General features: G+C 38.3%; 1 protein-coding gene across 8 annotated transcripts in view; it reads left to right on the forward strand.

Annotated features, from left to right (window-relative positions):
• Positions 1-12,398, forward strand: part of nlgn1 (neuroligin 1) — a 666,539-nt gene that overhangs the window by 645,942 nt on the left and 8,199 nt on the right. For 5 of the 8 annotated variants that reach the window (XM_043702211.1, XM_043702212.1, XM_043702214.1 and 2 more), the window contains 2 exons: positions 7,621-7,833; positions 10,877-11,666. In XM_043702211.1, the coding sequence (XP_043558146.1) occupies positions 7,621-7,833; positions 10,877-11,666 (1,003 nt within the window). The remainder of the gene's footprint in view (positions 1-7,620; positions 7,834-10,876; positions 11,667-12,398) is intronic. The other 3 variants (XM_043702213.1, XM_043702215.1, XM_043702217.1) reach the window with 1 other exon arrangement.

The raw sequence follows: 12,398 nt of genomic DNA on the forward strand, positions 1-12,398 counted from the left end.
ACTGTTTAAAAGAGAGAGAGGGTATCAAGAAATTAATACCAATAGAGAAAAAGAATCATAGAATCATAAAGATTTACAGTACAGAATGAGATCATTCGTACTGGCTCCCGAAATGTGGTTCCATTCTCCAACCCTATCTCCATTAACCTCTCTGTTCATCCTTTTCAAATATATATCCAGCTCTCATATAGAGTCCGCCTCCAGCACTCTCCCAGGCAATGCATTCTAAATCCTAACATCTCTGTAGGTAAAGGAGTTTCTCCTTATCTCACTCTTTCTGACATTCTTGAAATTGTAGCCCCTAGTTACTGATACCAACCAGTGGAAACAGAATATCTTTCTTCAGGCCTGGGGAAAGGTAAGAGACTAAAGTGTGACAAATATCCCGGACCTGATGACCCACAAACCTAGGATTCTGAAAGAGATAGCAGTTGAAATGTTAGATGCCCTATCTGTAATTTTCTAAATGCCTTCGATCCATGAATGCCCCCATCAGATTGGCAGTTGGCAAGTATTACACTGCCTTTCAAGAAGAGAGTGAGAACCGGAACCACCAGCCAATTTGCCCAACATCAATAGTTGGGAAAATGTTGCAATCTTTTCCTAAAAGAGTCTTAACAGTTCACTTCAAAAAGCATAATATAATTAGAAGAAGTGCATGGATTTTGCTGAAATGAAATCCTGTTTGACAGATTTACCATAGTTAGAAATTTCAACTCGTGAGTTAAATAAGGCGCCACACATATTGAGTTGGGGTAATATATTAGCATGAATAGAGGGTTGGTTAATGGATAAAATGCAGAGAATGGGCATAAGCAGGACATTTTCAAATTGGCAGGCAGTGGAGCGTGGATTTCATTTGGTTTGTTATTGTCACATGTACTGAGATACAATGAACAGTATTGTTTTGTCTGCATACTTGACAAGTCCCACCTTACATAAGTACATCAGTGTATTAGAATATAATGCAGAATACTGTGTTACAGCTACAGAGGAGGTGCAGAGAAAGATCAGCTCAAATTTATGAGAGGTCCATTCAACAGTCTAATAATAGCAGGGAAGAAGCTGTTCTTGAATCTGTTGGTATGTGTTTTCAAACATTTGTATCTTCTGCCTGATGAGATAAGTCATTGCTTATGTTAGCTGCTTCCAAGGCAACGGGAAGTGTAGAAAGAGTCAGTGGAAGGAATGCTGGTTTGCAAGATGGACTGCACTGTGAAATTTCTTATGGTCTTGGGGAGAGCAGTCTTCATACCAAGCTGTGATACATACAGGTAGGATGCTTTCTATGGCGCATCTATAAAAATTCATAAGAGTCATTATGTTCATGCTGAATTTCCTTAGCCTTCTGAGGAAATGGAGGCATTGGTGTGCTTTCCTGACTGTAGTGTCAACATGGATGGACCGGAATAGATTGTAGGTGATATTTAATTCTAGGAGCATGAAGAGGGTGATGGTTGAGGGTTGCTTTTCAAACTGGAGGCTGGTGACCAGTGGTGTGCCACAAGAATCAGTGCTAGGTCCATTGCTTTTCATCATTTATATAAATGATTTGGATGTGAACGTAGGACATATGTTTAGTAAGTTTGAAGATGACACCAAAGTTAGAGGTATAGTAGACAGCAAAGAAGGTTACCTCAGAGTACAACAGGATCTTGATCAGATGGGCCAATGGGCCAAGGAGTGGCAAATGAAGTTTAATTTCGAAGTTTAATCACAGAGGGTTGGTCTGCAGGTGCAACAGGTAATTAAAAAGGCAAATGGAATTTTGTCCTTCATTGCTAAAGGGATTGAGTTTAAAAGCAGGGGGGTTATGTTGCAGCTGTACAGGGTGCTGGTGAGGCCACACCTGGGTACTACTTGCAGTTTTGGTCTCTTTATCTGAGAAGGATATACTGGCACTAGAGGGAGTGGAGAGGAAGTTCACTAGGTTGATTCTGGACTTGAGGGATTTGGCTTATGAAGATTCATTGAGGTAGTCTGGGAATATATTCATAGGAATTTTGAATAGGGGCAGGGTTCTTGTTGAAACTTAAAATTATGAAAGGAATAGAAAGATAGAAGTAAAGACAATATTTCCACTGGTGGGTGAAACTTGTTCAAGAGGGCATAGGCTTAAAATGCGATCCTCAGGTTTTGGACCAAATTGAGAAGGAATTTCTTCACCCAGAGGATTGTGAATCTGTGCAATTTTATGCCCAGTGAAGTAGTTGAAGCTTCCAAAGTGAATGTTTTTAAAGCTAAGATAGGTAATTTTTTGAACACTAAAAGAATTAAGGGTTAAGTTGAGAGGACGGGTAAGTGGAGCTGAGGCCACGAAAAGATCAGCCATAATCTTATTGAATGACGGAGCAGGCTCAAAGGGCCAGATGGCCTACTCCTGTTCCTAGTTCTTATGTAGATAAATGTGAGATACTGCATTTTGGAAAAGTAAATCAGGGTAGCCCATATACAATTAACGCTATGGTCCAGGAGGTGTTGCTGAATGAAGAGGCCTTGGAGTCCAGATTCATAGGTCCTGGAATCCCAGGTAGACAGGATATTGAAGAAGGTGTTTGGTATGCTTGCCTTTATTGATCAGTGTCTTGAGTATATGAATTGGCTGTGGAGGATATGAGTTAGGCCACTTTTGGAATACTGTGTGCAGTTCTGGTGTTCCTGCTGTAGGAAAAATGTTGTGAAACTTGAAAGGGTTCAGAGAAGATTTGCAAGCTTGTTGCCAGGGTTGGAGGGTTTGAGCTGGAGGGAGAGGCTGACTAAGCTGGCGCAATTTTCCATGGAGCTTTGGAGGCTGAGGGGTGACCTTGTAGAGGTTTGTAAAATCATGAGGGGCATGGAAAAGGTCAATAGACAAGGTCTTTTCCTTGGGGTGGGTCAAAACTAGAGGGCATATAATTAAATTAAGAAGGGAAAAATTTAAAAAGGATCTAAGGGGAAACTTTTTCACATAGAGGGTGGTGCGTATATGGAATAGGCTGCCAGAGGAAGTGGTGGAGGCTGTGACTATTACAACATTTAAAAGGCATCTGGGTGGGTAAATGAGTAGGAAGGGTTTAGATGAATATGGACCAAATACTGGCAAGTGGGAATAGATTTATTTAGGATATCTGGCATGGATGAGTTGGACCGAATGATCTGTTTCTGTGCTGTACATCTCTATGACTCTATGAAGTACTCGACTATCTCCACCTCAGTGCTATTGACATAGACAAGGGCATGTCCTCCACTCTGCTTCCTGAAGTTGATGACTCATTCCTTAATTTGCTGACATTGAGGAATAGATTGTTGTCTTTACACCATGCCACTAAGCTGTCTAACTCTTTCTGTACTATAGTCTTTCTGTAGCATTCTCTGTACTCTTTCCTATGCAGAAATTCACCAAAGATCCTCAGACAGCACCTTGCAAACCCAAGACCACTTCCATCTAGAAGGACAAGGACAGCAGATACAAGGACACCACCTTCAAGTTCCTCTCCAAGCCACTCACCAACCTGACGTGGAAATATATCGCAGTTCCTTCACTGTCACTGGGTCAAAATCCTGGAATTCCCTCCCTAATGGCATTGTGGGTCAAATCACAGCAGGTGTACTGCAGCAGTTAATGAAGACAGCTCACCACCACCTTCTCAAGAGCAATTAGGGATGGGCAATAGAGTCATAGAGTAATACAACATGGAAACAGGCCCTTCAGCCAAACTGATCCATGCTGACCATGGCGCCCACTTAGCGAATTTCAATTGCCTGCATTTGGTCCATATCTCTCTAAACCCTTCCCATCCATGTACCTATCCAAATGTTCTTTAAATGTTGCTATTGTACCTGCCTCAATCACTTTCTCTGGCACCCGATTCCATATACACACCACTCTCTGCATGAAGAAGTTGCCCCTCAGGTCCTTCTTAAATCATTTCCCCCTGGGAAAAAGATGATATGCATTCATCCCATCTTTGCCCTTCGTGATTTTAGACACCTCAATAAGGTCACCCTTCATTCTCCTATGTTCCAAGAAATAAAGTCCTATCCTGGCTAACCTCTCCCTATAACTCAGACCTACTAGTCCTGGCAACGCTCTTTGCTCTCCCTCCATTTTAACTGTGTCTTTCTTATAACACAGTGACTAAAATTGTACACAATACTCCAAGTGTGGCCTCATCAATAACTTAAACAACATGACGTCCCAACTCCTGTATTTAATACCTTGACTGATGAAGGCCAGCATGTAAATACCTTCTTCACTACCCTGTCTACCTGTGATGCTGCTTTCAAAGAATTATGTACTTGTACTCCTAGGTCCCTCTGTTCCATAACACTCTTCAGGATCTTACCATTTACTGTATAAGTCCTACCTTGGGGTTTGACTTTCCAAAGTGCAACACCTTACACTTATCTGTATTGAATTGCATTTGTCAGTCTTTAGCCCAGTTCCCATCCCATCAAGATCCCTGTGTAATTTTTGATGACCTTCTTCACTATCAATGATACCTCCTAATTTTGTATCATCTGCAAACTTATTAATCATGCCTTGTACATTCACATCCAGATCATTTATGTAAATAACAAATAGCAAAGGTACCAGCACCAATGCCTGTGGCACACCACTAGTCATAGGCCTCCAGACCAACCTTCACTCTCTACTTCCTACCGTCGAACCAATTTTGAATCCAATCAGCTAGCTCTGTCTGGATCCCATTAGACCTAACCTTCGTGACTAGCCTTCCGTGCGAGACCTTGTCAAAGGCCTTACTAAAGTTAATTTAGACAACATCCACTGTCCTAGCTTCATCTGTCCTCTTGGTTACCTCTTCGAAAACTCTAAAAGATTTAAAAATCTCACAACACCAGGTTATAGTTCAACAGGTTTATGTGGAAGCACTAGCTTTCAGAGCGCTGATCCTTCATTAGGTGGTTGTGGAGTATAAGATCGGAGAACACAGAATTTATAGCAAAAGTTTACAGTGTGATGTAACTGAAATTACATATTAAAAAAAAACAATCCAGGTCTTTCAACCCCTCAAAAAATGAACAGGAAATGACATCATCACAAACCCCAGGAACCCCATCCAGGAGAAAGATATAAATAGAAAGCAGGAGAAACAGCCTCGCTTCACTTGAAGGTCGCCACTGATGATGTTACCTAGCCAGGTAATGAAACGTCTGGATATCAAACATACAGCTCAGCGAGCAAACCTACACCCTAAACCTGTTGGACTATATCCTGATGATGTGTGATTTTTAACTTTGTACATCCCAGTTCAACACCAGCACGTCCACATCTAAAAGATTTGTCAGACATGACTTCCCAATCCATGTACCAATCCATGCTGACTATTCCTAATCAGACTTTGACAGTCCAAATATTGGTTGATCCTGTCCCTCAGTATCCTCTCCAACAACTTGCCGGCCAGCACTGCCCACATCCCAAAACAAATAATTTTTTAAAACCTCTGTTTAAAATCTGACCCACTATGGAGGTATCGCCAGCAAATTTGTAAATAGAATAAAAGTTGCATTTGGCCACATATAAGAATAATAGTAAGAGATTGAGTATGTAGCCTTGTGGGGCAATGGTGTTGAGGATTATTGTGGAGAAGGTGTTAGTGCCTATCCTTACTGTTTGTGGCCTGTGGGTCAGGAAGTCGAGGAACCAGTTGCAGAGTGTGGAGCAGAGTCCTAAGTCTCTGAGTTTGGTGAGAGTTTGGTTGCAATTATGGTGTTGAATGTGGAGTTAGAGTCAATAAATAGGAGTCTAACTTAGGTGTCCTTAATCATCCAGATGTCCAGGAATGCATGTAGGAGTGCCACAAGGGCCAGTGTTGGTCCTCAGTTTGCAACTTATATTAATGACCAATGAAGAGACAGAGCAATATGTGTAAGTTTTCTAATGGTACAAAAGTAGATTGGAAATAAGCTGTGGGGAGGGCACAGCAGGTGTGCAATGTGATATAAAATGTTACATTAGTGGGCAACAAGACCGGAAATGAATTATAATATAGAGAAATGAGAAGTTCTTTGCTTTGGTCTAAAGACTGAAAGGTGTAAAACTTCTAAATGCTGAAGTTCATAGTGACTTGGAGTGTGCTTGTTCAAGAAATGCAAAGATTTATTGGTAAGTGACAAGTTGACCTTTATTGCAAGGCAGTTGGACTGGGAAATAAATAAGTCCTAATGTAGTTGTAAAAGTTTTGGTAATAATACATCCAGAGTGCAGGTTTAGGTCTACACATTAAAGAAGATATATTTACATTGGAGACACTAGAGCAAAGGTTCACTAAATTAGTCCCTGAGATATGTGTGTTGGTCTTAGATGAGGGACTGAACAAATTGATTCTAGATTCTCTGGAGTTTAGAACAGTGAGAAGCAATCTCATTGAAATTTATAAGATTTTGAAAGGGCTTGATAGGATGGATTCAAAGAGATTGTTTCCACTGGTCAGGGAATCTAAAACACAGGATGAACATAATTTCAGAGTAACAGCCTTATAATTTAGGGCCGAGTTAAAAAACTACTTCACTCAAAGGTTTTTTTGCATGTTTGGGTCTAACTCTATTTTGTCTGTCAAATTAATGCTGCTAGAGTTCATGGGACTTACTGCAAAAACTCTTCATTTACAGCTTTGTTTATATACACATTCTCTCAGACCTCAGTTAGAGCTTTCAGTTCTTTATGCTTGAACATGTTTTGATACAGTATGGCTAATCATTCGCTGTGTATTCATTTCACATGGCTATTGTAAACCAATCTCAAACTCAAGATATTGGTTTGGAAAATAATATATTGTGTTGGCTTAATAGTTTAAACATTAAAACACCAAATTCAAGAGCTTCATGTATTTAATCATAATTAAGACTAACATTTTCTTTTAGTTTCAAAGTACTGGCGGCAGATTGCTAAGTCTTTATTACCTTTTTGACAGTAACTACAGGTGTTCTCACGTAAATGTGCAAATACCGCACATTTTATGATCTAATCAATAGAATTTCATAAATACCCAGTAGAGATAATTTGGTTCAAATAAAGCAAAATTGGAAGTAGTGGATGATCATTTAACCAATTAAAAATATGCATAATCATTAAGCTGTAGATCCTTACCTATAATTCTCTGCATAATATATCTTGGTAGGAGTGGAGTTTTCTGGGAATTGGTGAATGACCTTAACAGATGACAATGTTTTAATCTCTTCAGGGAGAAAGATTAGCTGTGGTGTGAAAACAAATAATTAGAACTCTTTTTACAGTGACTCACTTCTAAAACTCTGAGGGAGACGTTCATTCATGTTAACACCATTTACGTCAATTAGTAGGACAGACAGTGCTCTGGGCCATTATCAGCTCTTCAGTGATGCCAGTAAGGGATGCTGCGTCTATCATGCAGCTGTTGGCTCACGGTAAAATTTTATATTCTGTATATGAATGAATTTATCCTCTTATCACCTTACTTAGAACCAGTTTTTCTAATTTTTTGGTTTACTGAAAATCAAAACCTTGTGATATTTTGAAATCAGATCTTCTTGTATTGTACAAATAATGAAAGTACAGCAGAAAAATTGCTCAGCATATTTATTTCTTTTAATCTGTCAACTAATTAGTCTAAATTTATTTCTTTATTCTTTCCCGCATAGGATTTTTAAGCACCGGTGACCAAGCTGCTAAAGGAAATTATGGGCTTCTTGATCAAATACAAGCATTACGTTGGATTAGTGAAAATATTGCTTTCTTCAGTGGCGATCCATTACGAATAACTGTTTTTGGATCAGGCGCTGGTGCCTCTTGTGTCAATCTGTTGACTTTATCCCATTATTCTGAAGGTAACCGTTGGAGCAATTCAACCAAAGGTATTAAGCAGGTTGAAAATTTTGACAATTTTGGTGTCTGCATGTCACCGCCATTAGTATCATGTGATGCTCTGTATATATTTCTATATAATTGTTTACTGAAACTCAGAAAAGAGCAATCTCTTTGGCTGTATTAGATTTTTTTTATCCTGAGTCAACTCTTATGTGCATGCTCACATTTTGAGTGACACACTTTCTCTAACCTGTTGATCTTTATAAATAACAGCAAATCACAAATTCTAGTGGACTTCTGAACAGCACACCAGCACATCAAAGTAGCTGATGTTTTTTGGTTCTTACCCTTTCTTATAAAAGTGGTTGTCTGTCAAAGTAAGCCCACTTCTTGAAATATATGCTGCCAAATTATATTACTAATGACGGGCAGACATATGAAAGGCCTTTTGTCATGCCGCTGCACTTTCTATTTTCACTTTGGCACCAGTGATGTTATTGGATTTGTAGAGTTTCAAATAAAATGAAGGAAAAATTTCTGTGCCTGGTTCAGAAATCTTTTGTTTGAGAATGCATGAGCTGCTTGCTGTCATCTGAAAAACGTTTGAATGTTTTGCATGCATGATCCAAAATTGTCAAAGCATCGAGGTCACAAGCAGACGTTTATGTGCGTGAGTATCTGTTTACCCCACATGCCTATCACTGGTAGAAGTAGATTAGATTTTAGGTAGAAGGCAAACTTTGTTGTCCATTAGGCCATCAAATTTATTTTCTGCATCCTGCACCAGCCATCCATCATTCACCCATTTGCATGACCATTGCCTGCCTATCAATTATGTTCTGTTAGTTCACTGTCATGTTAGTTCACTGTCATTACTGTTGTGCGTATTCTTTATCTTTTCTTGTTGAAAAACAAACTGAAACAGGAGAACGTATCCTGAAAGAACACCGCAAATGAAAAGTTGTGCCTTTCATCAATGCCTATCAAATGAAATCATACCAATAGTTCCTTCATATTTTCAGATTCATAGAAGGCACGTCTGAAAAGAGACAGAATCCTTATATTGGATATTCTTATTGAGAAAACTTAGAACTAAATATACTGATGAGAAACCTTGAAATACGAATGACACAGATAATTTTGTCTCAAGATCTTTGCTGTCTGTTGCAATGATCTTAAATATGCCTGTGCAGTGATGCTAGATTTGACATGAACACTTTTTAATGTATTGATGTATTATTTGAAGTGGTATTGAGCTCCAACTTGAATCATTTTACAGGGATTTCATTGACACACTGATCAATTTGTGTACTTTGAGTTTTGAATACTTCATCTTCCTTCAATTTTCATCTGTCATGCTGATGCATAGAACCATCTTCACATGGGTGCAATAACTTGGTTAAAGATTTGAAGTTGCCTTGTTATTCTTTTTTTCTAAAGTATAGGTTGCTGGTTAGTATTTCATATCTTTTTCTGAAATGAAACTATTTTTATATTCTTTATTTGAACTGAAATTTAAAATATTTTATTAAATTAGCAAATGTAAATAACTTATTTTGTGATTTAAAGACTAATATAAGAAACAGAAACATTCTGAAATGTTCTCTTATTTCATGTGTTTAAAATTGGTGGTGGCTCCGAGGATTCTCAATTATTCTTCTGCTTTTCTGTATTTTCTAACAAATTCCTTTGTGGAATACAATGTGATCTTATTTAAAGCACCTGGCTTTGTCCTCATATTTTAACTGAATTCGTAACTATGTTCTTACACTTGAAATATATTTTGAACTAGATGGAGAGTCATACAGATGTACAGCACGGAAACAGACCCTTTGGTTCCACTCGTCCATGCCAACTAAATATCCCAACCCAATCTAGTCCCACCTGCCAGCACCTGGCCCATATCCCTCCAAACCCTTCCTATTCATAATTCCAGTAGGTTTTGTGGTCTCATTTTATTAACCCTCTAGAGTTGAGTTACCCACTTGTCCTCCAATACAGTATTTCAACCAAACTGTAAACCTTAAAAGAGAAGCTTGTGTGAAGATATGTTTTTTTCCCCACAATATATTTTAAATATATATTGGCCCAGAGTTTTATGAAGATTTTATTGTAACACACACATATTAACATAAAATATTATTTCTTTTTATTATTTATGTTTCATTGATTTCTCCTAAATATTATTGCCCTAACTTATAATGTTGTTATTTCTAAGCTCTTTGTTGGTGTTTGAGCTACTGAACGAACAGGTATATTGAGTCATATCTGCACTTTTCAGTAACTTATCATTATTCAGAGCTTGCAGATAACCTCTCATCTAATACCAAACAAACAGTTAACATACTCTAGGAACCATCAAGAACATCTCCCCGTAAGTCTTTGCCACAGTGCATTAGGTTATGAGTTTGATACTTTATGTAATAAGTGATGGTCCTTCCCAGACCTTAAAGAAACTAATACTTAAGAATCCTGCATAAAATCAAAAATAGAAACAGAAAATGTTCAAAATACATCTGCACCCAAAAAGAGAAATACAGTTTTTGAGTAATTCTATAAAATTTGTCATAATTGGAAGCTGTGTTATATGGTGAAACAAAATGTTTGATAAATCATGACTAATAATCTTAAAATTCTAACCTTAAAGGTTGAATTATATATATTCTTAATAAAGTTGAAGTTAAAAATTCTTGCTAGTTAGTTCCTGGGGTAAAAAGCATTGTCATTGGAACATTGATGAATTTGGCAGTTCTAATGTCAGCTGTACAGAGTTAATAGAATTTATCAACTCGTCAAAGGTAAATGATAATGAATGATTGAGTATTATAAAACACATAATAAAAAGGGAAATTTCTTCTCTTGATGGGCTTAAGTTCTAGCTACCTGTAGGACTATTTCCACTTAGTTTGGATGGTTAAGAAATCTGAATCCTTCTTTAAGAGTTTTACTGAGAATTACTTATGTGTAATAATCATTTTGAACCACTCTGATGACCAGGTGCCACCACTAGTATTCATTCATTTCTAACAATTAAATGTAATTGAAAGCTTTGATAACTGTCTTAGTACCCTTTATGATATCTGTCCACAGGACTTTTTCAGAGGGCAATAGCACAAAGTGGTACCGCTTTGTCCAGCTGGGCAGTCAGCTATCAGCCAGCAAAGTTCGCAAGGCAGTTAGCCACTAAAGTTGGCTGCAACATGATAGATACCATTGACTTGATAGAATGCTTACGTACTAAGCAGTACAAAGAACTTGTTGAACAAGACATCCAGCCTGCAAGATACCACATTGCTTTTGGACCAGTCATTGATGGAGACGTTATACCTGATGATCCTCAAATTCTAATGGAACAGGGTGAATTTCTTAACTATGACATAATGCTGGGAGTAAATCAAGGTGAGGGATATAAATTTGTCGAAAGCATAGTGGATAATGAGGATGGAGTTTCAGCCAGCGATTTCGACTTTGCTGTATCTAATTTTGTGGATAACTTGTATGGTTATCCTGAAGGAAAGGATGTCCTGAGGGAGACCATCAAATTCATGTACACAGATTGGGCAGATCGACATAATCCAGAAACACGGAGGAAAACATTGCTGGCTTTGTTTACTGACCATCAGTGGGTGGCACCAGCAGTGGCTACAGCTGATCTTCACTCAGGCTTTGGTTCACCTACTTTCTTCTATGCCTTTTATCATCACTGCCAGAGTGACATGATGCCAGCTTGGGCTGATGCTTCTCATGGAGATGAAATCCCTTATGTATTTGGAGTTCCAATGATTGGTGCTACTGAACTGTTCCCTTGTAATTTCTCCAAAAATGATGTCATGCTAAGCGCTGTTGTGATGACATACTGGACTAACTTTGCAAAAACAGGGTAAGTAAATGGTAGGAGCCATTGGAATTGACAAAACAAAAATGCTCATTTTTGATGCTATGTTGGAAGTATTCCATTCTAGCCTATTGCCTGCCTACAATCTCTTGCCTAATTGTCATTTTTTAAGAAAAAGTAAGAGACCAAAGCACTCTAAGATTGATTTCATTTAGATTATATTAAATATTTCTGATCATATTTGCCTATTACTGAAATGGCATATTTCATTACAGGCAAGTTGCTAATAGTTAAAACTGCATTCTGTGAAAGTACTTAGAGTCATTGAGACCTAGAGATGTATAGCACAGAAACAGACCATTTAGTCCAACTTATTCATGCTGACCATATATCCTAATCTAATTGGGATTCATTTGCCAGCGCTTGGCCCATATCCCTTTTAAACTCTTCCTATTCATAAACTCATCCAGATGCCTTTTAAATATTGTAGTTGTACTAGCCTCCACCACTTCCTCTGACAGCTCATTTCATACACAATCACCCTGTGTGTGAAAAAGTTGCCCCTTAGGTCCCTTTTAAATTTATCCCCCTCACCATAAACCTATGCCCTCTAGTTCTGGACTCCCCCACCCAGGGAAAAGATGTTGCCTATTTATCCTTTTCATGCCCCTCGTGATTTTATAAAACTCTATAAGGTTACCCCTCAGCCTTCGTTGCTCTAAGGAAAACAGCCCCACCTTATTCAGCCTCTCCCCATAGCTCAAATTCTCCAACCCT

The sequence above is a fragment of the Chiloscyllium plagiosum genome, chromosome 13 (genome assembly GCF_004010195.1).
Source record: "Chiloscyllium plagiosum isolate BGI_BamShark_2017 chromosome 13, ASM401019v2, whole genome shotgun sequence".
Lineage (NCBI taxonomy): Eukaryota > Metazoa > Chordata > Chondrichthyes > Orectolobiformes > Hemiscylliidae > Chiloscyllium > Chiloscyllium plagiosum.